General features: G+C 47.4%; 1 protein-coding gene across 1 annotated transcript in view; it reads right to left on the reverse strand.

The window, feature by feature from the left end:
• AUTS2 (autism susceptibility candidate 2) overlaps positions 1-24630 on the reverse strand; it is a 903433-nt gene that overhangs the window by 91182 nt on the left and 787621 nt on the right. The window contains exon 5 of the mRNA XM_015418389.1: positions 21633-21681. Within this exon, the coding sequence (XP_015273875.1) occupies positions 21633-21681 (49 nt within the window). The remainder of the gene's footprint in view (positions 1-21632; positions 21682-24630) is intronic.

Consider the following 24630-nt stretch of genomic DNA (forward strand, 5'->3'; position numbering starts at 1 on the left):
TCTGCTCCAGGACCCTTCCCAGGCTCGGCAGCACTGAACCGGGCATGCTGAAAGCTGCCATCTGGATGCGCCCTGATAGAGCGGTGAGGTTTTTTCCCCCCTCTTTCCTTTTTGAACAGCGCTTTCCGAGTGTTTATACATTGTACAGACTGAGAGACAATCTGGGGCTGATAAGTCTTCTGAGAAACTCAAATAAAGCTTAATCTCCTAAACAAACACGGCAGTCAGAACAGATAAAAATTATGCATTAGTCAATATTACCATTTTGCTCCCTGGCAGCCGATTAGTCTGACTCGGCTAAAACCAACAAGGCTCGAATTCTTAAGAAACCGGATCACAAGCCCCGCCATCTCTTTCCCACAATATGGGGATTTTTGTTGTATATAGGCGGGGTGGTGGTGGGGGAGAGACAGATTGTTAACTAGTATCCATGGGGAACAGGGCTCGCTGCCTCTCTGAATGTACAGTTCACGAAGCTGTTACTCGACAGCAAGAGGGGAGCTGTGTTCAACAGGGAACAGCCACTGCTTAGAACCGATGTTCCCTCTAATGTTTTTTCCCTACTGAGCGGAGCAGTTCACATCCTGAGCAGAACAGAACTTCTGTGACCTCGCGACGGGCAGTGCAAGACCCTGCGCGGCTCCAGATATCTGCTGAGCAGGGCTTCTTGTGTCAATGAGCGGCCGCTCATGAGCACAGCTAAGAGGGAACCCCGCTTGGGACCCACAGATTGCTTCACAAACACAACCTGCAGACCCCTTAAAGATGCTGCCCTCTTGCCACTTCTGGGCTGAGGAGAACCTATGATTCGCTTCTTACACTATGGACCTTGTGGTCTGTTGAAAATGCTGAAATCAGGTTCCACGTACACAGCCGGCAAACTGAAGAAGTCGAAGGAAACGCACCTTCCAAGTATCTAGAATGGGCATCTTTGCAAAGGCTGTTTGGAAAATGTTATATGTGGACGCCTCCTATCAAGTTACACTGACTACATGGACTTTTCAGTCTTATCTTCAAAGGAGGAAATATTGTATCTCGTGCCTTATCAGAGTTACAGTATGCATTAATGTTGTTGCCGTGACACCACCAACTTTATAATTGTTTAATATATTGTTTTGGCAATCTTTGGCTGCGGTCACACGGAACATTAGTCACGCTAGAGAGACGGAAGACAGGTGGATTTTCCAGGCGCAATCTCACCGGCACATCTGGGAAGTGTAGCGCTCCCGTGGCTCAATCGAGGCTTCCCGCTGAAGACACGCGGCAAAAAACTAGTACCTCGGAGGTACTAGTTTCCGGAAACCGCGGGGCAAGGGCGGGTGTCTGATCATGTTTCCGGTGGCATCCAGCGCCCGCCCATGTCCCCTTGCAAAAAAGGTGTTTTTTTCCCCCCAAGTCTCCGTGGATGCGCACAAGCACCCAACGGAGCATGCACATTGCCGCGCCGCTTGTTTGTTGCGCGCAGGACCGTCCTGTGATCGGCACCTCTCCCTACCCACGGGTCCTGCACGGGACCTCCACGGGAGGTCTGATCGCTTAACCCTGCATTATTTTGCCCCGGGGCAAACAGCCACGCTTCCCCCCCACATTTTCCTGCCCGTGTGACCGGAGCCTAAGATGGTGTTTTCTACAAGTGGAATTTGTATATTTGGGACTTCTGGGCTGGGGCTGATGGCCAGCAGCGGTGCCGAGTGGGCAGAGGTGGACTAGGGTGTAGGTCAATGGAATGCCAGCAAACCAAGCTGTCTGGTTAAAAATGTTTTCACTGTTGGTATATATGTTTGTATATAGGGTGATGGAAAGTGCTGGCAAGTTCCAGCCAACAGATGGCAACCCCACAGAGTTTTCAAAGCAAGAAATGTTCAGAGTTGGTCCGCCAGTGCCCCCCTCCATGTAGCGACTCGGAACTTCCTTGGTGGGCTCCATCCAAGTACTAACCAGGGCTGACCTTGCTTAGCTGCCGAGATCTGACAAGAGTGGGCTAGACCGGGCCATACAGTTCAGGGAATTATGTATATGTGTGCATATCCAGGTGTTATTTTGTAGAAAAAGAGGTGCAGGAGATCATTAGCATAACTCGTTAGCATAACTTATTTGCATATGCCACATCCCCTGACATCACTGGAAGTGTGTCAGAAGGCAACACCCACCGCTTAGGCTCCACTGGACTGTTTTGGGTTGCTAGCTATTGGGGGGGGGACGTGCAGATCTGTTCTCACAGAGGAGGGAGAGCTTGTACCTGAATAAAACTTGGGTCTTAAAGGTGCCACTGGACTGTTTTGGACTGGGGGGCCGGGGGGGGAGGCTCTGCAGCTTACCTGGCTGCTTCTTGCTCTGACTGAGGGCTGCTGGGAGCAGGGGGTGGGGCTTGTTGCATATGCCCGCCCCCTGGGCTCTTTAGTGCCAGAGCTCCGCTCCTGTGCACTCCTGCAGGAAATGACCCCTGTCAGCATATCTATAGCTAGAGAAAAGAGCAAGAGTCCAGTCGCATGTTAAATACTAACAAAATGTGTTGGCAGAGGAGGAGCTTTCGTGAGTTCCCCGCTCACTTCTTCAGATACAGCCAGAATGGGAATCCATGGGACTCTTGCTCTTTTCTACTGCTACAGACAGACCAACACGGCTACCCATCTTGATCGATAGCTAGAGAGAAAGTGAGCGTGTGTATAAAATTATTAGCATCACAAAACGTTTTAATGCGGTTTAAAAAAAAAACATGCTCAAACACACAAACGTCTTGGAATTTGATTTCTTTGTGATCTAATGATTCACAGATGGGAGCTCCTTTACCTCTGCATCGTGGCCGATACATCCTGCTTTCGCAAATGATGGGTGGGGAAGAATGAACATGCCTGGAGGTGAGCAGGATGGCACCTGCAGGCGCGGTTCTCTGCTTTAGGATTACTTGTGAACAATGTACATGTGCTGACGTCCTGCCAAGAAAACCTGATTGCTGCACAGCATGGATGAAGCACTCTAAAGGCCAAGATATAGCGGCTTAAGTTTTCAAAGGTAAAAGGTAAAGGTTCCCTTGCTCGAAAGCCAGTCAAGTCCGACTCTAGGGTTGCGGTGCTCATCTCCGTTTCAAAGCCGAAGAGCCAGCGCTGTCCGAAGACGTTTCCGTGGTCATGTGGCCGGCATGACCAAACACAGAGGTGCACAGAATGCTGTTACCTTCCCACCGAAGTGGCACCTATTAATCTACTTGCAATTTCTTGCTTTCGAACTGCTAGGTTGGCAGGAGCTGGAACTAGGGACGGGAGCTCACTCTGTCATGCGGCAACCCGGGTCTCGAAGACTACAGATAAAACACTGCAGTTCTTGGGGGGGGGGGGAATTTAAGGTGCCTAAAGACCCCTATTTTCACTGAAAAATGAGCAGAAGTCTGATATACCCAGGCAGGAGAATGCTGAAGTGCTGGAATTGGGTTGCATCACTGGAAATGGCAGATTCCAGTTCTCAATATACTTTTGCAGCAAAAACTGCCTGCAAACAGGACACCAGGACACCGACTCCAACCCCCATGCTCAACACAAGCAACCCGAACACAGCACATTCTTAACAGATGACTGTCCTGCCCCTGCTTGAAGGCCTCCAGACTTGCCCCTGCTTGAAGACCTTCCCCACCCCAGCAACTGGTTCCATTGCCAGACCGCAGTCACCACCAGGAGATTTCTCCTAATGTTCAACTGAAACCTACACTCTTGCAGCTTAAGTCCATTCGATCTATTCTTCCCCTCCGCAGCAGAAGAGCCCTTCAGCTAGATGAGAAGTGCAATCAAATCTCCTCCTGGTCTCCTCTCTTCCAGGCGAAACACACGCAGTTTCTTAAATATTCCAGACCTCCTCACCAGTTCCGTAGCTCTCCCCTTGTTGCTACATCACTGTGAGGCGGAGCACCCAGTAGGGAACTCACCACTCCACACGGGGATAGTTCCAGGTGGCCAGCCGTGTTGGTCTGAAGCAGCCAGAGGTCATTTCGGGGGGGGGGGGGCGCAGGGGATCGCAGTAGTCGCTTCCTCCCTGCCTCTCCCCACCCCTGCCTGCCTGGGGCCAGGGAGGGCCTTCGCGGGGCTTCCTTGCACTCCCGCCAGCCTTGCAGGTCCACCGCCGGGCCCCTCATGGGGCTCGGCAGTGGAGCTGCAAGGCCGGCGCCGGCGGCCGGGACCGTTGGGGGTGGGGTGTGTGGCCTTATGACACACTTCCGGCGATGTCAGGGGGTGTGGCCTTATGACACACTTCCGGTGATGTCAGGGGGTGTGGCATATGCTAATGAGTTATGCTAATGAGTTCCCCTAGCTCTTTTTCTACAAAACGACCCCTGGAAGCAGCAGAACAAATTTAGAGTCCCGTGGCACCTTTAAGACCAACTAAGGTTTATTCGAGGTGTGAGCTCTCGTGTGCAGGCACACTTTGTCCACATGGGGTCTGACGTTGTGTGTAAACGGCTGTCAAGCTGCAGCTGACTTATGGCGCCCCTGCAGGGTTTTCAAGGCAAGAGATAAACAGGGGTGGTTTGCCACTGCCTGCCACTGCGTCACGACCCTGGTATTCCTTGGTGGCTTCCCATCCAAGTAGTAACCAGGGCTGACCCTGCTTAGCCACAGAGAGCTAGCCTCGGCCAACCAGGTCGGGGACCACGTTCAACACTGGGTAGCCAACCATGGCAAGAAAAGCAACCTCTCTGCAACCATGGACTTCCTTGGGACTAACCAGGCCCAACCCTGCTTATCTTCCAAGATCTGATGAAATCAGGCTAGCCTGGCCCATCCAGGCCAGGGTGTGGTCTGACAAGCACACAGAGTGGCCAGTTCCCCTCTGATCACCGGCGGGGGATGGGGGGTCGGGTTCCCAGATCCAGGCTGGGAAACTCCTGGAGATTTGGGGGTGGAGCTTGGGATAGACAGAAGAAGAAGAAGAAGAGATTGGATTTATACCCCGCCCTTCACTTGGAGTCTCAGAGCGGCTTACAAACTCCTTTCCCTTCCCCTCCCCACAACAGACACCCTGTGAGGTGGGTGGGGCTGAGAGAACTCTGACACAAACTGCTCTTTTTCAAGGACAGCTGTGCCAGAGCTTGTGACTGATCCAAGGTCACATCAGCAGGTGCAAGTGGAGGAGTGGGGAATCAAACCCGGTTCTCCCAGATTAGAGTCCGCACAGGGACCTCGGGGGGGGGGGATGCCATAGATCCCGCCATCCAAATCATCCATTTTCTCCAGGGAAACTGATCTCTGTAGTCTGGAGATTAGCCATAATTTCAGGGGATCCCCAGATCCCCCATGGAGGCTGGCATCCTAACTTTGCATGACCTCCATTGGAAGACAGCCTCAAATGAATTACTTATTTGTTGACAATGCAAGCCTGGGTTTACTTTTGATAGAAACCACCGGCGGTTCATTGGACAGCGGCCAATTGCACTGGTGAATTACGGATGCCGGTAAACCCAAATGCCCTGACTCATGGTTCTCAGCCAGATGCTGAGCAAAACCCTTCTCCTATGTCACCTTGAGGAGGAACTTAAGAGAGAGGGCGACCAACAGAGTTCACATAAACAAATACTCTCCTGGAGACAGTGGCTAATAAATAATCTCTCTGTATCAAGGACACAGCGTGAAGGAGGAAGAACCAAATCTCGGGCTGCCCACATATACAACTGATGCTTCGTCACCCTAACTGTACAACAACAGGGACAATATCAAACCATATCAAAACAAAATACATGAGACCACCTTCTACAGAATCGGGCCACTGATCCATCAATGCCAGCACTTTCTATTCTGAACGGCAGCGCCTCTCCTGGGTCTCATGTCAAAGCCTTTCATACGACTGACTACCCAGTCATTTTAACTGGAGATGGCAGGGATTGAACCCAGGACCTTCGGCATGAAAAGCAAAAGCTCTACCACTGAGCCGCATGGGAGGCCATGGTGGCCTCTTAGTTCTGCTTCTATGTGATATGCTTCAATGTGCTCTGTTCAGATGCAGCCTGCAATGCATAAAGTGTCGGTCGTATCAGATGATGGATCAAACAGGAGACGGACATGTCAGCAAAGGCATTTCCAGCTACTCTGTCACCACCAGCAAAGTGCCATTATGCCACCTCACTTATATCCTAAACAAGACAAAATGGGTTTGTGGAGAATGACCTGCACTTTATAACCTCGGGTTCCTGACACCATCTTCCTCTTTCAGACAAGAGCCCGAGGCCACCTGCCTGGTCCAGTCCCTTGCCAGCTTTACTGCCGGATGGAAAACTTTGCATGGCCAGCAGATCTCCCTGGACGTATCACAAGAGTTTGGCTGCCATTTTGGTTGCGGGAGGGCATTCGCCTAGATTTCTGCCATGCCACTCCGGGGCCCCAGCAGAAAGGTTGGTTTTCTTGCCAGGGTTGGCTGCAAAGTATTGAAAGAGGGCCCTGAGTCCCGGATGGTTGGCTGCCCAGTAATAGTTAGATCTCTGCAGCTGAGTAAGGTTGGCCTTAGTTAGTACTTGCAGAGGCAGGCAACGGCAAACCACCCCTGAAACGTCTCTTGCCTTAAAAACAAGTCTAGCTCATCACCTAGCAGTGCACTAATGCTAAAAGAGCTAGAGTTCTGGCTGCCGGACAATCTTAGGATCTCCTGGCTATTCTACACACAACACCACACGATAATTATAATTATCGCCCTGACCTGGATGGCCCAGACTAGCTCCGTCTAGTTAGATCTCTGCAGCAAAGTTAGGTCGGCCCAAGTTAGTAGTTGGATGGGAGACCACCAAGGAAATTCAGGTTTGCTACTGCAGTGGCAGGCAATGACATCTCTTCATCTCTGGCCTTGAAAACCCCATGGGGATCTCGTCAGATAGAAGTGAAGCAGAGCCGGCTCTAGCTAGTATTTGGACGGGCGACCTCCAAGGAATACTAGGATCGTGACACAGAGGCGAGCAACGGCAAACCACCGCTGAAAAGTCTCTTGCCTTAAAAACAAGTATAGCTCGCCACCTAGTGGTGCATAATGCTAAAAGAGCTAGAACTTCTGGCTGCCAGACAGTCTTAGGATAGCCTGGCTATGCTACACACACTGCCATACAATAATTATTATTAGCTGTAACTTGATGGCACTTTCTACCACCATGGAAAGAGGGATAGGAAGTGGACAAGAATGAACTCCAGCTTTCATCCAAAGGCTGAGGGACAAGAGTGAAAAGGAAGGAGAGGGTAAAGAAGACCCCAAGGTTTACTTAAGTCCCACTCCTCCAGGTTCAGCCCGCTCTCTATGTTCCAGCCTGCCATGGGGACTGGTTGCCAACTTAACATGGACGGCCTTTGAGAGCCAGTTTGGCATCGTGTTTAAGTGTGTGGACTCTAATCTGGGAGAACCGGGTTTGATTGCCCACTCCTCCACTTGCAGCTGCTGGATGACCTTGGGCAAGCCACAGTTCTCTTCTTCTTCTTATGCCATCCAAAACAGCTGCCTGGGCAGCTTGGTGGGGGAAACGACCCAGCAGACATCTGTAATCCAACCTCAGTCCCAAGAAATATTTTAGTTGGGGCAGGCAGTGATGACCTCAAGCATAACACAAAAAGAGCAGGTAGGACGTAGCTCAAATTTCACCTCTTCAGAAATCCATTAGATGGCCTTAGGCAAGCCACTCCTCAGCTCAGGCTTTCTCCCCTATCTGGAGAATGGGGTTAATAGTACTGGCCTACTTTGCAGGGTTGCTGTGAGGATTGTATTAAAATTATGGGTGCAAAGTGCTTTGAAAAATGTGGGGGGGGGGACGAGCAGGTTAACAATCACCTTCTCCCTCATGATCCCTCTTGGAGATGAAGATAATATTCTGAGGCCCTAGCTGGGATCCCACAGTGACAGAGAGAGGAAGGAAGGAAGGAAGGAAGGAAGGAAGGAAGGAAGGAAGGAAGGAAGGGCCTGAATTAAATGATCCCTCTTGGAGATGAAGATAATATTCTGAGGCCCTAGCTGGGATCCCACAGGAAGAGAGAGAGGAAGGAAGGAAGGAAGGAAGGAAGGAAGGAAGGAAGGGCCTGAATTAAAGCAACAGCACATTCCAAAGTGACAAGAGTTTTTGTTTGTGGACACACACAATCTTTCTTGCAGAGAAAAAAAACCCCAGTCTTTCCAACAGCTGCACTTAGGCGAAAGCATTCATAATGTTTACACAGATCTAATATAAACAAATCTGAACATTAAAAATGCTCCAAACAACCAAAGCCTAATCCTGATCAAAGAGAAACTTAACTGTAGCTTGCAGGCAGAAAACCTCATCCATGAGAGAGTAAGCAGTCAGCTTAAGACTGCTCTCGAGTTATTTATTTTATAAAAACGGGATTTGCGGTCAACTATCTGAACTGTTAAGGGCTGTTTATTTCAGCTAGCGAGACACCACGCTTAATTGTTCTGCAGAAAATGGCATGTCATTCAGACCAAAAACTTAAAAGAGAAGGGTGACAAAAAGTGAGATTTGCCAGATCTCCATGCTGGATCTTCAGCTCAGACTTACAATTCCCCACCCCCCTCCCCACATTCCTCCAAATAGCACAGGAATGGCAGATAAAGTTCTCTCTGTATTTTGTCTCACAGTAACACCAGGAGGTGGGTTAGATTAACTGAGTGTGACTAACCCAAAGACAACCTTCCTGGCTGAGAGGACATCTGGGGTCACCAGACCCCCCCCCCGCCACCAGGCCCCACCTCCCCACTGCTGATCAGCTGGCCGGTGGGGGGAGCTCCCCCGGAAAAAGATGGAGACTCATCGACACTGCCCATATGACCCGGAAGTGACATCATCAGTTCCAGGACATTCAGGTGATGCTCTGGTACTTGGGCAAAAACTGTATGGAAGCCAAATTTACCATAGAGTTTTTGCCCAAATACCAGAGCATCACCCCAACATCCTGGAAATGATGATGTCACTTCTGGGTCACGTGGGCAGTGACAAAGACACATCGCTGTACGTGGGCTGCTCCCAGTAAGTCCCCCCATCCCCCACTGGCTGCCACTGGCAACCCTCAGGACATCTGAACCCAGGTCTCCTAGTCCTACACTCTAACCACTACACCACATTGCCCCCGAGACTAGAGATATTTCTAAACACTAAGATTTCATACACATGCATACACATAATCTATCTAATGCACATACACAATCTTTTTAAAAAGATTAATCAAATTACCACATTGCTGTTGTATCACCGAGGTTGCTACCTGCTTTTCTATCTATTCATTTCAAACATCCATACCCCACCGCCCAGCACAATGCTGTCTAAGATAAAAGTCTGGATCCAGCAATCCATTGCCACCAGGATCTTGGGTCTTTCTTGAGGTCTCCTGTCTCCAGCAGTTCTTTCCGACCCCAGAAAAATTGATCTCTGGGGCCCTGGGGCTAGTCGGGGGGCTGACATTGGCCTCTCTTCTGTCTCACATCGGTGCTGAGGGGACAGACACAAAGGGCAATTTCATACCCTCCCCCTTCAGCCCCCAATCCCACATGGCTATTAGCCCACGTGGATCCTTTGACTACAAGAGTCAACTTTCCTGGGGTCACAAAGGACTGTGAGTGGAAGAGTAAGGGGAAAAAGGAAGATCCACTTCTACCAGCATTTTCCACAGATGGATCACTGGATCCAGCCCCCCCCCCCCCCCGGCAACAAACAATAATAAAAACATCATATGTAAACAATTACAATCAGCAGTTGAAATTCCACAAGCCACTTGGCCGAATAGCAATAGAAGACTGAACGGGAAATAAAATTATGGGAAACCATACCAAAGGGAAGAGACTATGTGGAAAAATGACAACAGTATCAACCAGACCAGAGAAAATAGGATATTATTATTTTAAAAGTTTCCTGTTTTCATACTCATAGCATTTGGGTTATGGAAAGCCCTCCCAAGAGATGCTCAGAGAGCAGACGCCGTATCAGTTTTCATAAGACAAAGACTTTTAGTTAGGGACTTTTGTTCACTACATCATGCTTTCAGCACTGGTGAAACGGGATCAGCCTAGAGACTCTTTTTAAACCACTACAGTAATTATGCTATTTGTTTGTTTCCTTTTTTTTTTTAAAAAGTGTAATTGCATTTCAAATATTGTATTTCATTTTATTTTCTTCTTTTTAAAGGTGTTTTTGCACTTGTGTGTGTGTGTGTGTGTGCACGCCCATGCCTGGAAGTCATGGTGACCTCTGGCAACTCCTAGTGGGCATGGAAGACATTCAGAGAAGTGGCTTGATGACCTGCCTCTGGGCCCTGGTATTCTCTGGAGGTCTCCCATCCAAATACTTGCCAGGGTCAGCCCTGCTTAGCTTCCGAGATCTGATGAGATCGGGCTTGCTTGGGTTACCCAGATCAGGGCACTTTATTTTCTTCTTCCTGAAGAGCACCTGAGCAGCCAAGAAAGCAGGACAGAAATGCATCAACAGCTACGCTGCAATCTTATGTGGTGTTACTCTAATCCAATGATCACCCAGCATTGCCCACCAATGCATCTTCTGGTACCCACTTCATTTCCCCCCAAAGCTTCTCTTCCTGGCTCTCTTCCCTTGTTTATTGGAGCAAGAGGTGTTTCAGAAGAGCCCAAGAGGCACCATCTGTGTCTTCAGGGAGCACCTATTTATTTATTTATTTATTTATTTATTTAACTTTCAATTTCTAGACCACTCACCCCCTAAGGGCTCTGAGCGGTTTACATTGTACAATTATTAATTACATTACCTTACTAGGGCCACACACACAATGAGGAGAAGGGACTACCTATCAGGCACCCATGGCAGGGTCTTAGTTGTTGTTGTTTCTTACGGAGGTTATTTGAAAACAGCTGCTTCTGTCACAGGATGACACTTGGCTTGGAACCTCCCAAAACTCTGTGACCGTCTCCCATTTTGTGGAGGCACCCACTGACTTCCCCAAATTCCAAAAATGCCTACAGGCTCATCTAGGATGGGGAAACTCTGAACTAGACCATTGATTTCAAAGAGAGTGGAGTCACTCGGCACCACGCCCCACCGTTAGTTGAAATCAAACCCCAATTAAAAGAGCATGAAACACCACATTCCAGTGGAATAGGTAACCAACCTCAAGACCTCTCAGAAAAGCTTTCAAGAGTGCCAAAGTTTTTTACAGAAATGCAGCAGGAATACAAAGATCCCTTCTGAAGCAGGCCTTTCAAGGGAGTTCTTCACCGTTGAGACCATTATCAAGAAATCCCTGTTTGCAGTCCACATTGATCTGTCTTCTGAAAACAAACAATCGAACAAAAAAGAACCCACCCTGCTGGACCCAATGAAAGACCTAGTGTCCAACATTCCACAGTGACCAACCGAAGGTCTCCAGAAAGCAGGCCCTGAAGGCAACCCCAAATATTTGGTATCCAGTAATATAACATCTCGGGACGTCATGGCTTTTGCTAGAAGAAGCCCAGAACGAGACTTCGTGTGTTTAGTTCAGCAGACAGGGAGATTCTGTAGTGCAATATGCAAGGAGTTGGGCTGCAGCTCTGTGCATCTGTTTTGCATGCAGAAAGTCTCAGGTTCAAACCATGGAACTTCCAAGTAGAAAGCTCAGGTAGTAGGCGATGTGAAAAACCTCTACCTGAGACCCTGGGCAACTATACTGCCAGTCAGAATAGGTAAAGGTAAAGGTTCCCTTGCTCGAAAGCCAGTCGAATCCGACTCTAGGGTTGCGGTGCTCATCTCCGTTTCAAAGCCGAAGAGCCAGCGCTGTCCGAAGATGTTTCCGTGGTCATGTGGCCGGCATGACTAGACACCGAGGCGCACGGAATGCTGTTACCTTCCCACCGAAGTGGTACCTATTTATCTACTTGCAATTTCTTGCTTTCGAACTGCTAGGTTGGCAGGAGCTGGAACTAGAGACAGGAGCTCACCCTGTCTTGCGGCACCCGGGTCTTGAACCGCTGAACTACTGACCTTCCACAGCCTGCAGTTCAGCGTCTTAACCACTTGAGCCACCGCAGCTCCGCCATTCAGAATAGACATCACTAAACTTGAGAGACCAACAGCCCTGCTTAGTATAAGCCAGCTTCATGCTCCAAGTCTTGCCTGCCCAAGTCACATCACTGAACTTCATGTCCACTGCAGCTTCTGAGTTTGCCATTCCTGATCTTTTTAACTAGAGATCCTAGGGACTGAATCTGAGACCTGCATCCAAACTAATTGCTCTCCTTCTGAGCCACAGCGCTTTCCATACTTAAAAGTTAAACATGCTTTGTTAATACTGGTGCTCTTTGTGTGATTCATGACATCTGGAACCAAGATTTATGCTTTTACTCACCCTAAGATTTATGGATTCCTGGGGGAAGGGGGGAGGAATGTTCTCAACAAGTAGATTAAAGGGGGAAAACACCCTTCCGTTTATGACACATGTTGTACAAGAAAATGTCAAAATAATGGAAAAGATAACAGATGTTGCCAGACAAATCCAGGCTTGATAAGGATTCAGACTGTCATGTTCCTCTATCTAACTGTAAAGTGTAGAGATCAGACTCATGCCAATCAAGAAAGCGGCAAAACCAGGCCACACCCAAGGGGGGGGAGGGTCTCTACACAGAGAAGCTCCCTATATATCCATTAAAATTTTGATGCAAATTAACAGAAAAAAATGATCTGATGAGGACTGAGCATGCTCAAGAAGGCTAGGAATGTTGAGGACTGAGCATGCTCAAAAATGTTGAGAACACCCAAAAGTTACTTAGAAGGAGAAATGGGGGCAGGGGGAGAGAAATGAGCCTACTCAAAACATGGAAGAGTTTATATATAATACTACAGGGGAATTTTGGGGTGTCCAAGTTATTAATCCCCCCCCATTCCTTCTGGACATACACCTTGTTCCCTCTAATACCAAAGTTCATGGTCGAGTGTCCAACCAAAAACGAGCAGAAGAGGACAATCCACATACAAGGTAGCAATTCCTGGACACTTCAAGGACTCCCTAAGGCATGAATACTTTGCAAATGAAAAAAAAAAAAGAGTAGCAGCTTCGGTGAGCATGTTCACCACTGTCTAGGAGGCACAAGATATTTAGGGCAATCAGGAGCCAGTTAAAGCCATAATATTCAGCCTTTGGGGTCTAGAGCCCCACCTGCAGGGTTATAAACCCCTAAAGTTCTGCCTCTTTGTTGCTGTTTGGAAGACCTGCTGCTAGTGCAGATGTGCAGAGAACGGGGTACCCTGCCCCTCTTGGCAGGCACACTAGGAGAGCTAAAGGGCAAGGAGGGGACACTCAATGGGTGAGTAAATTCCCTTTTACACAGGAATGTTCTGATGCCTGGGTCTCTCCTCTTACTGTCACATCACTTTGATGTCATGTGTTTCCCTGTCACATGCTGCCACCTTAAAATTGGATCCCAGGTCTGGAAAGGTTAAAGACCAGGGGTCCTTTCCTGCAGGAGCGCACAGGAGCGGAGCTCCGGCAGTAAGGAGCCCAGAGGGCAGGCACATGCAACAAGCCCCGCCCCCTGCTCCCAGCAGCCCTCAGTTGGGCCACGAGGTGCAAGAAGCAGCCAGTTAAGTTGCAGAGCCCCCCCCCGGCCCGCCTTCAGGTACAAACTCTCCCTCCTCTGTGAGGACAGATCTGCGCGTCTCCCATCCCCCACATAGCTAGCAATCCAAAACAGTCCAGTGGCACCATTAAGACCAAGTTTTATTCAGGTACAAGCTCTCCCTCCTCTGTGAGGACAGATCTACCCTTAAGCTGGAGATCCTCCCCAAAATGGCTTGCCTTCAAAGGGAGGTCAGGAGTCACTGCACATGAGGAGAGGGGAGGAGATAGGGCTAGCAGCAGTTTGGAGTTCCATCGCCAAGATGTCATCATGTGCACTCCCATAATCCTCTCCTTCCCATCGCCTCCCTCCCCGCACGGAATTCACATCGAGGCATGTCAAAAACTGCTGGTGATAATAGCAGCGGCACAACCTGCCCTGATGCCCTACCTCTGGGCACTCAAACTGTGCTGCTCCCAAGGACCAGAGAATCCAGCCCTACCTGTCACTGCCAGGAAAGGGTACAAGCGATGTTTGTGTGGTAACAAGCCGTGTTCCCGCTAAAGTGTGCTGGCATGCCCTTGCAAATTTTTAGCTGGGAGTGCACAGATTTCTGCCTGAGTGCAGGGCGTCTTCCAGGCCCACCCCGCCCTCGGCTGCTCCAGCCCAGCTGTCAGAGGCTCTGGACGAGCTGCTCCCTGCGCCCCTATGCTGGGGCCGCCTCCTCTGCTGCTGTCATTGTGCCGACCTCGCGGCAGGGCCCTGTGGGCAGTGCTTGAGCATGCAGGCACCGAGGGGAAGAGGGTTTTTCAGGGGGGAATGAGGGAGGCTGTGCATGGGGGGGGAGGGCTGGCCATAGGCCTATGGGGGAGAGCGTCTCTTTGCTCCAGTCTTGCAGTGGGACAGTGCGCCCGGCCGCCTATACCCTTGCAAAGAGGCAACAGATGAGACAGGGGCACCTGGTTTCCCTCACACACCCTTGCCTCAGCCTGCCTGCCTCGCTTCCACTTCCCCTCAGCAGCAGACCTTTGACTCCCACCACCACCACCACCGCCTGAGGCGGGAAAGGAGACTGGCCGCCAGGTTTCCCTCATAGCCGTTGCCTCGGGCTGCCTGCCTCACTTCCTCTTCCTCTCAGCAGCAGGCCTGTGACTCCTCTGAGCTTGGCCGGAGGCGGCCACTGCCTCCAGCATGTTTTTACTGCCATCAGTGTCACCTCCTAAGCAGCCACCTCAGCCCCATCAATGGACACCCTGCGGGCTGGATGCAGATGAGCACGGAGGTGGGGAGAAACGAGGCCTTGTTTTGTGGGGCTTCAGCATGGCTCTCTTCCACATGCGAGAGGTCTGGCGTGGGCCTTTTCTCCTCTGCCCCACTCCTCATTCCGCTATGGGGTTGTTTCTGTCAGCACAAGTGTGAGGCAAGGCCAGGCCTGCGGGGAAGAGGAAGTTGAGGATGGAAAGGCTGGTTGACAGTGTGTGGAGGGTGGTGGTGGTGTGTGTGGCCACTAGCTGCCCAGCCTTGGTCAGTTTAGGTGGAAGTCCACAAGGGTTTGCTGTGATTAAGTGGGTTTGGAAGGAGGCGACCCGTGTTGGGAAAGGCAGCTGGGAAGCTGTGTGAATGTGTGTGTTGTGAGCATCTGTGTTTTGTGCCTCAACTACGTTGGGAATCTTCGTTTCTTGTTTCCTGAGTGTGGTGGTTTTTTAAAACTATTTTGCCATTTATCAAAATATTACGCCTTCGTTAAATACAAGCAAATTAGCTTTCGGCTCTAAAAATAAACATGTAGCCTTAAAATCATTAAAATGTTAAAACGAGAAACGTTTAACAGTCCATTATATCAAAATAATTGTAAGATGTTTAAAACTAAACTACTTATGAGTCATGCAAAGGTAAATGAGGATTCTACTTGATCTGCTTCTTATTGTGACATCTTACCCATTGCCAGCAGGATTTTGCTATTTGTCTGGAGATCTGCTGATTCCCCTCTATTAAAAGTCTCTCTAGATCAGCACTATCTGCATCAAGTGCCAGTCTATCCAAGAGGGGGGCAATAAGCTTATCCCTATAAACCTGATGAAAAGGACGGCAAAAGAACATGTGGAACATCGGTTCCGCTTCTCCCACGGACCATGGGCAGCACCTGTCTTCATATGGTATCTTTCTATATTTTCCTTCTAAAACTTTAGAGGGAATAGCCGCACAACGAGCCAGGGTAAGAGCTCTTCTATAGGGTGACACATCCCGGTAAGTCAGGTAATTATTTTGCTAAAGGGGTTGTGAGCTGACAAACCGGCTGGCCGATAGAAACAAACATTTTGTTTACTTTGCTTATAGTCCACTTTTTCTCCCACGGAGTAGCCCTGGGAGCCCTTTACAACAAAAGCTAACATCTGTAGGTGTTTCATATACTGTAGGTTACATATATAAAATAAATACGTAAATATAAAGCCATAGTTGTTCTGATACTAAATGAGTAGACTTTTTTTTTAAGGAACTCAAGTAAGAGAGAAGAGAAATTCTCAGATAAGCCAAATGGAACTGCTAATTGGACACTGGTCAGAAGAAAACTGAGGGGGATAGGCTTGCCAAGTCCCCCCAGGGGGCGGGAGAATCCCCGCTCGATGGTCCCGTTTCCCGCCGGCCCGAATCGAGGCCGCCAGGGGGAACCCCATCCCCCAAATGCCGGGAACGTGCAGACGCGCCTGGTGTGATGATGTCCCCCAGAGGTGACATCATCACACTGGGCACGTTATAGGGAGATGCTCTATGATTTGAGGGAAAACGCTATGGTTTCCCCTTGAATCATAGTGGTCCCGCCCCCAACGTGACTGACGTGATGACGTCACTTCCGGGTGGCGTCACTGCGGCGTGCGTGCTTTGCGCGTGCACCAAAACGCTTCAGGACAGGGGCCAGGACTCCCCCACTCTAAGGTAAATTGCACTTGGCAACCCTAGAGGGGGATGACATTTTCCCTGCTCCTTAATGCATGCGCAGGCAGGCAAGCTCTGCCCTAGGGAGGAAGATACGAATGCCACTTTTTTAGCCACAGTTAAGAATATAAGGAGAGCCTCGCTGGATTAGACCAGTGGTCCATCTAATCCAGCATCTCATCTCACGCAGTGGCCAACCAGTACCTCTGAAGGTCCAACAAGTCTAGAACTTTCTGTGTTGCTCCTATCACAAAGACCACAAAGAACACATTATTTATGACTCTGGAGCCATTGAATCTTAAGCTGTGATGATAAGCAAAAATAAGCCTTATTCAATCGCTACAGTTTTGGGGATCCAATCACACATAAGGTGAGATTACATTCCTCATGTAAAACACTGGAGTCAAAAGTTCACATTGTGGTGATGGAATTAATTTAATGTATCCCCTTGGCGGGGAGGGTGGGGTAAAAGTCGAATAAATAAATAAATAAAATATCTATGAAATCATCAATATTTAACTGCCCCAAATTAGGGAAGGATGCATAAATTGCTTTGCCAAAACAACATAACAAATCTGTGTAATGCTGGAGAAATTCTATAGAGACATTGTGGTTCTTACAGCAGATAGTGATTTTTAGCACTGTGTTTTATGGTTACAGCATTAGTGCTGTAATATTGGTAATATTGACAGTGTTTTTTGGAAAACAAAGAAAGGAAGACGAGAGAAGTTTATTTAAAACATTTTCTGTGATGAAATTTGACTTGATTCTGTTTTCACTTATAATGTTTAAATTGGTGTACACGTCCAAGCTGCCCTTCCATTGTCTCACTGTTGAAGATAATAATAATAATAGTTTATATGACTCATAAATTGTAATACAAAGGATAATCGTTTATAATAGTAATAAAGATGATAATAAATCAGGTCAATATGATTCGCATGTTTTGTATGTTTGTAAACTGAATTACTTTTTTAAAAAAATTTAGGCTCACTCACAACTTTTATGCTGGTAGCTCTTTTGGCTCACAGAGTAGAGTTTTTGCTCACAAGAATCAACGGCTTAGAGGAAACACTGGTAACAAGGCAGGGCTTGGTTACGGGCCTTCCTGGTCCCCTGGGAGGCAGCTAACTCTGTCAACCCTACAAGGAGGGAACCAGCAGCCCCAAAGAGAATTTACAGATCTGGACCAAGCCCAGTTGTAATGCCAAAGGTTTCTTTTGTCACGCAAAGAGAAGAGACACAGAGAATTGTAAATGTTTCAAACTGCAAAAATTCTCAATCCGGCAGAGAAAAGACTTTGTGGGGGGAAACGAACAATGGGAGAAGGAAAACAGAGGCCAGATATCCATTGCATAATATTCTGCACCTGCCTGGAAGTAATTATCAATATTATCTCAAAAGATGTGCATCTTGTTCTGGTTTGTTTCCTGACATTAAGCGGCAGGAACAGCAGTCCTTTTTCAGCCAAATGGTTTCTTTTTGGTTTGCTTTTCTGGGTGTGCGTGCGTCAGAGCTGGTTTCTGAAGTACCTAGATCGACACAGATGCTTCCCCGGCCATTCATGTCCGTCCCCCCCTGACAGGAATTAGCATATGGCACGAAGGGGGAAAACTCAGAAGGTCCGGGATGAGAAGAAAGCCACCATTTTGATGGAAATTTGGGGGCAAAAACATAATCTACCGTTGACTAAAAAGCTTAGCTGTGTACAGCTTCCCAAGCAAGGGGGGGGGGGGAACAGTGAAGAAAGGCCCATGTTGACTTTAGGCAACACAAAAGAAGCCTTAATCCTTTCATGGGAACTAAATCACCACAGAAGGGGACCAAGAGAAGGCAGAGAAGAAAGGTCTCCGTCAAGTGAAATCCATTCACGAGTAAATCGGTGCCGCCAATCCAACCTGGGTAAGTAAACAACATCAGCAATGTGGGAAATGGTTTCGAGGGAAAAGAAAAGGAGGAGGAGAATAAAAAGGAAGAACAGAAGTGCCCCCTCTGCTTCCTTGGAAGGGCGGTCTCCTCCTTCCTCACCATGCACTCTCAGTTAGGGATTCAGGGTCTCTAGACTGGTTTTCCAAATCCAATTCATCTCTTTTTCACAAAGAGGATTCCCCGCATTCCAAAGACAAAATTAACAAAATAAAGACGCAGGCGTATGTTGTTCAGAGGGCTGGAATCACTTGAACAAACAAGTCTCCCCTCCCTCGTCTTGCTTGGTTTCGACCTCTTCTCAGCCAAAGAAACCACCTCATTTGTGTCTGCCAAGACAAATAATTCTATTTAGCTCCCCCCCCCATAAACTCTTTTTCTTTGGGGGGGGGGAATCCCTCAGTTCATAACTTCAAAAGGATGCTAATGCATAAACCAGGACCAGCGCTCCATTATGCAATTAAAAATAGATATAATTCAATATACATCAAAGTCATTTCAGAAGAAGCAGCGTAATTACCAAGGGGAAATCACAGACCTAATGAGTGGGCTTCACACAGGCCGCACAACTTTTCCTGAGGCTACAAAGAGACTGAGACAAAAAAATAATAATAATCAATCACGAAAACACCTTCCGCTCTCAAAAGAAAGCGTAAAAAACCCACAAAACCTAAGGACACCTGGCAACAAAAAGCACCAAAACGGTAACACACGAGTTAGCTTTCCAACAACGCTGTGTTTCCCACTTAAACAACCAGTTTGGTTTCAGACCCTGAATACATTTAGCTGAAAACATTTACCTCCGTGATTTCAACAACCCACGTTCTTAGGATAGCAGCTTGAGATTTAAATGTGATTTAATCAGACACAAAATTACACTTCCCTTCTACAAAACAGGGACCAGATACTATCCACTGTTCCCTCTAAGCTGCGGAGCCTCGTGAGCAAAAATTCTACTGTGTGAGCTACTGGCATGAAAGTTGTGAGCGAGTGATTTGGCTACTGCATAAATTAGTTTGCTCTGGAGCCATCCTTCCTGAGCTAAGACAAAAATGTGTGAGCCAGAGGCTAAAAAACTGTGAGCTAGCTCACACTAACTCAGCTTAGAGGGAACACTGGACCTGATCCTTTTATTTGGAGAGGCCAGGGATTGAACCTGAGACCTTGCGTATGCCAAGCAGATGCTCTACCACTGAGCCACGGCCCCTACCCCCAGATTCAGAGAAGGGGAACATGTTAGTAGCAGCCATAGATATTGACTGGCTGATAAGCCAAGCCAAAACTTGTGGATGCCAGGCAGTTCCAAACGTCCGCGCCCTTTTACTGCTGGGGCTCACCTAGGGAAGTCATGTGTATTATGATGTAGATCACCAAAGCACAAGCCATGAGGACAAGAAAGACTGTAATGTGAGTTTGTGCCGACAACAAGCGTGGTGGTGGAAAGGGCCGTCAAGTCACAGCTGACTTATGGTGATTCTGTAGGGTTTTCAAGGCAAGAGATTATTAGAGGAGGTTTGCCACCGCCTGCCTCTGTGTCACGTCCCTGGTGTTCCTTAGAGGTCTCCCATCCAAATACTAGCCAGGGCCGACCCTGCTTAGCTTCGGAGATCTGACGAGACTGGGCTAGCCTGGGCTATCCAGGTCAGGGCTGCCTAAAAGGTAAAGGTAAATGGTTTCCCTTGCTCGAAAGCCAGTCGAATCCGACTCTAGGGTTGCGGTGCTCATCTCCGTTTCAAAGCCGAAGAGCCAGCGCTGTCCGAAGACGATTCCGTGGTCATGTGGCCGGCATGACTAAACACCAAGGTGCACGGAACGCTGTTACCTTCCCACCGAAGCGGTACCTATTTACCTACTTGCAATTTCTTGCTTTCGAACTGCTAGGCTGGCAGGAGCTGGAACTAGAGACGGGAGCTCACTCCGTCATGCGGCACACTCGGGTCTCAAACTACTGAACTACTGACCTTCCACAGCCTGCAGTTCAGCGTCTTAACCACTTGAGCCACCGCAGCTCCTTACAGCTTACAGGGCTGCCTACAAGTACACAAAACATTTCCTGACAACCAAATTGCACGCATGTTCCAAAGTAACCCAGGACCACAAAGAACAGAATGACTCCAAATAAGATGGATTACAGAATGGCCCCAGACGGCAATTTTAAAAGTAGAAATGTCATCTGTCACTGTATGGCATGCGACCAAACTCCCTCCTACAATGAAGGCCTGAAACAGACGCTGCTGAAGTTCTTTGGGCTTCTGGTTAGCAATCTGTCCACTTGACTTTTTACTTCGGTTGACGTGAGGTACATTCTATGTGAATTGTCCACAGCAAGCATATTTGGCCAGAAAATTACAATACATTCTTTTGACATCACGACAGCTCAACATTTGGGGGTGCAAAAACCTTCCAGAAGCCAGTCTGACCTAAAGTAGCATCTTGCATGGCTTGAAACTTCATTAAACAACTAACTACAAAAAGCAAAAAACAACAACCCTAACCCCCCCCATTAGACTATTTGTTATTTCAGATACACAGCAGAATGAAATTTACACTTTGCGCAATGGCAAAAGGGGCAGGTAAAGAGCCGACGTCATCAACTGCCAATTGAAAAAGCAGACTTGTACCCACCAATCGTAAAAACAAGACCAAAAACGAGCACCGAGCCTGGGTTACATACTACTAAATTGCTAGCTGCAATTGCCATGAACATAGAGCTTAAAGAGAGAACGTATATTTTAATTATGACACTATATACAGTTTATTAACTTTAAACGCGGAAGCATCCCACACAGATAAAGCCATAATGATCATTGCTATACCAACCCTAGATGCCAGGCAACCGTAATTGCTTGCGCTGTACAAATTGGCTGTTCATAATTCTGCGTCTATCGCCCAAACCAATGAGGCACAATCACATTTAAAACACTCAGAATGCCGGCAACTTCTTTAAATGAGCTCAAAATGAAAACCTTTATGAGAACAAGATTAGAGGTTGTTACCAAATATTAATCTATGAATTAATTCAGGCCTGGAAGACTTCAAATAGTTCATAAGATTTTTTTTTTTTTAATGGAGGTTTTGTATCGCTTTTGCCATCTAATCGCTTGCACGACCAAACGTGTGGCTGGAAGGACTACGAGTGGACTGGCTGATGGACGTACGGAAATCGGCGGCTTACTCTCCGGTTACAACTGTGAGCTGTGTGGGTTGGGAGACATGATGGATGAAATGGTGGTGGAGGGGAGAGTATTTGGGGAGGGGGTTCACACACTTACCTTTATTGGCAACGGTGTTGAACAGTTTCTCAGAACTGGCATCAGAAGCCTAAGAAAAACCAATGGAAAAAGAGCCACAGATTAGACAACGAAGAACTCAGCTGCTATTGATTCAGTGATATAACAGGCTTATAGAATAAGACCAAACAGGTGTTGAGCTTCAGAGGCCAAGATGTAGAGATTCCAAGTCAAAGATGGAGGGAAAGTACCTGTCGTTTTTCCAAAGCACAAAAGACAGAACTGTGCAACTGGAAACCCAAATGCCCAGAAGATGGTGCTATTTAGCCATGTCTAACTACCCTGCAAGCCTTTATGCTAGCCATGAAGGACAGAAACAGACATTTGTGGCTCTGTTTTTGATGGTTCCTTATTCAAAATATTGGCAACACGCAAGATGTAATTCTTTTGCAATTCAACACACAATGAACTATGAGCAGTCTCAACCACAACTGTAGCCCCACAGAAAGAGCTTTCATTGTAATGTCTACGTCCCGTCTTGTGATGCAGCTCAAGGTGGCATATGTGAGGTTACCCTATGTCCACAACACCCCTGCAAGGTAGGTTAGGCTAAGTGACAGGGAGCTGCCCAACACCACCCACAGTGAGCTTCAAGACCAAATAAAAGGCTTAAAGCCTGAAAATTCTCATCTCTAGGACAACCTCATACAGTTTTTCAGGCTTTCTCCAACAACTCCCCCCATCCTTCCAAAGACAGCTTACTGCATTCCGTTAACTCGTCTGGAATATCACAGCCTCCACAATTCACATTTGAGTGAACATCCATTATTAGAATGGACTTTATCATACCAAGCTACCGAAAGATAGACAAAACCAAGATTTGAAGGTTGGATTTAAGACACATAGAATAAAAGCTGTCTTTGGCTCTGTGTGCTTATATGTCCATACAAACATGTTTTATATACCACTATATTAGAATGTCTGTCAAATATACCTACTTTTTAAACATCATGCCCAATTTGATATTTAGGGCAACAGTTTATTAGTGTTTCTGAAGCTTTATTTATGTAGAAAGAGTTTCTGAAGCTCCTTTGCACAGACAGACAGTGATACAGCTTTAATACCTCTAAGACAGGGTTGTCAAACTTGTTGGGCTGGGCCATGTGTGTCATAAAATGTAATGCCAGGTACTGGAGATATAAACTTTATAAAGGACATAGACGAACACAATTAAAGATTTTTTAAAACTTTAAATAAAAGATACTTAAAACACTAGCACTCTTGCAATATTTTGTCTATTTAACAGTCTTTGATAACTGATACCTCTGCTCTGAATTATTGCGTCAAAATGTCTGTGCTGTAGCAATCTTGCGTATGCTGTTCAGGTGTGTATCTGTAAACTGCAAACCTACTTTTGATTAATTGACATTCATTACAGAAATCTCATGCTCAGTGTTCTGAGCCTAGGACCCAGGAGAAAACATGAAATGGCTGGACATTACAACCTTTAGTACATAAGTTGCTTCATGTGCTGGTCAAGAATATGAGAAGGCCTCCTGACACAGACTGAGGGCCATGTGTTTGTCTACAAAACTATAGTCTTCCCCAGAGAAATAACTACAACTTCCTACAAAAGAAATGTGCTGGGCGAACTTGGTCTGGACACACACTCTCAGCCTAATCCATCTCACTGGCTTGTTGTTATTCCTCCTCTAAAATAGTTCACATTGCTTTCTTACTGAGAAAGATTGGATCATGAGGGCATGAATACAGTGATAAGGGGAAGGGAACCCAGTTGCACCCAGAAGAGCCCTGGCATAAAGAGCCCAACAAAACACACACTGTAGCAAGGCACAAAAAAGCTCATACCTCGAACAAAACTCTGTTGGTCTTAAAGGTGCAGGAAAGCAAGCTCTCCCTCATTCCCTCCCTCCCTTCAGGGAGAAGCCTCAGCCAGTGGAAGGCAAGAAAGGTTTCCCTTTGTCTCCTGAAGCCTGTCCAGGAAGGGAGCTCTAGCTGTTCCTTTCCTCCCCCTGGGAGGAGGAGGAGCCTCAGCCAGTTCTTTACCAGACTCTCTCAATTGCACAGGAGAGGCTTGCCTATCTCTCTCCTGTGTGACTGAGAGAGACTGGTAAAGCAAGCTGTGATGTAGCAGCACCAGCAGAACTGGAAAAGGAAGCAGGAAACGGCCAGGTCCTTGTGGGCCGAACTGGGGTCCTCCAAGGGCCTGATCTGGCCCATGGGCTGCATGTTTGACACCCCTGCTCTAAGACATATCTTTCATATGCCAGTGGACTCTACATTTGTTCTACATATCTTTCAAAACATTCTTTCCCCACCTAAAAACCCCCCAAGAAAAGCAATGTACCCATTGTGGGTAAAAATTACCCATCTTCTGACACTGAAGTCTCTTTGGAAACAACAGACCAACCACACTCAAATTTATATTTTACATCCAGGTCTACGATTTCAATACATTTCAGGACACTCGGATACAGAAAATGTGCATTTGTCACTCTATTAATTCAAACTGGGAATATAATTACTGAGAGAAACCAAAGCCAACAATAACTGTACGAATGAAGTAAAACCTTGATCGACCATCCTGGACAGCATCAGTACTGTAGCATAAACTGGAGATCGGAGTTAAATTCACACAGTTTGGATGCACACAACACATGATCAGGAACCTCATTTTCAAACATAGGTGTTCCTCCAATTTATGAGCATGGAAATCATTTTAAAAAATAAGAGTTGGGTATTGAAAACCTTAAGGCTACACACACATACCTGAAATGGAAGACTAGGCATTTCCCCCATATGCACTGTATATAAAAAAAGAGCTTTGTCTTACATTCACATACACACTACAGTTAGGTACAATACCCCACACACACTAATTTTATGTGTGAAAGCTTTGGGGGGGGGGATTTTCTTCATTTAGGGCCATCTCACTTTTGGTATGTGTATGTAACTACTCCATATATTCAGTGTTATGGAAGCGCCCTAACTCGATTCTTTGGAATTGTGCAGACGATAC

The sequence above is a fragment of the Gekko japonicus genome, unplaced genomic scaffold (assembly GCF_001447785.1).
Source record: "Gekko japonicus isolate JY-2015 unplaced genomic scaffold, Gekko_japonicus_V1.1 scaffold89, whole genome shotgun sequence".
NCBI lineage: Eukaryota > Metazoa > Chordata > Lepidosauria > Squamata > Gekkonidae > Gekko > Gekko japonicus.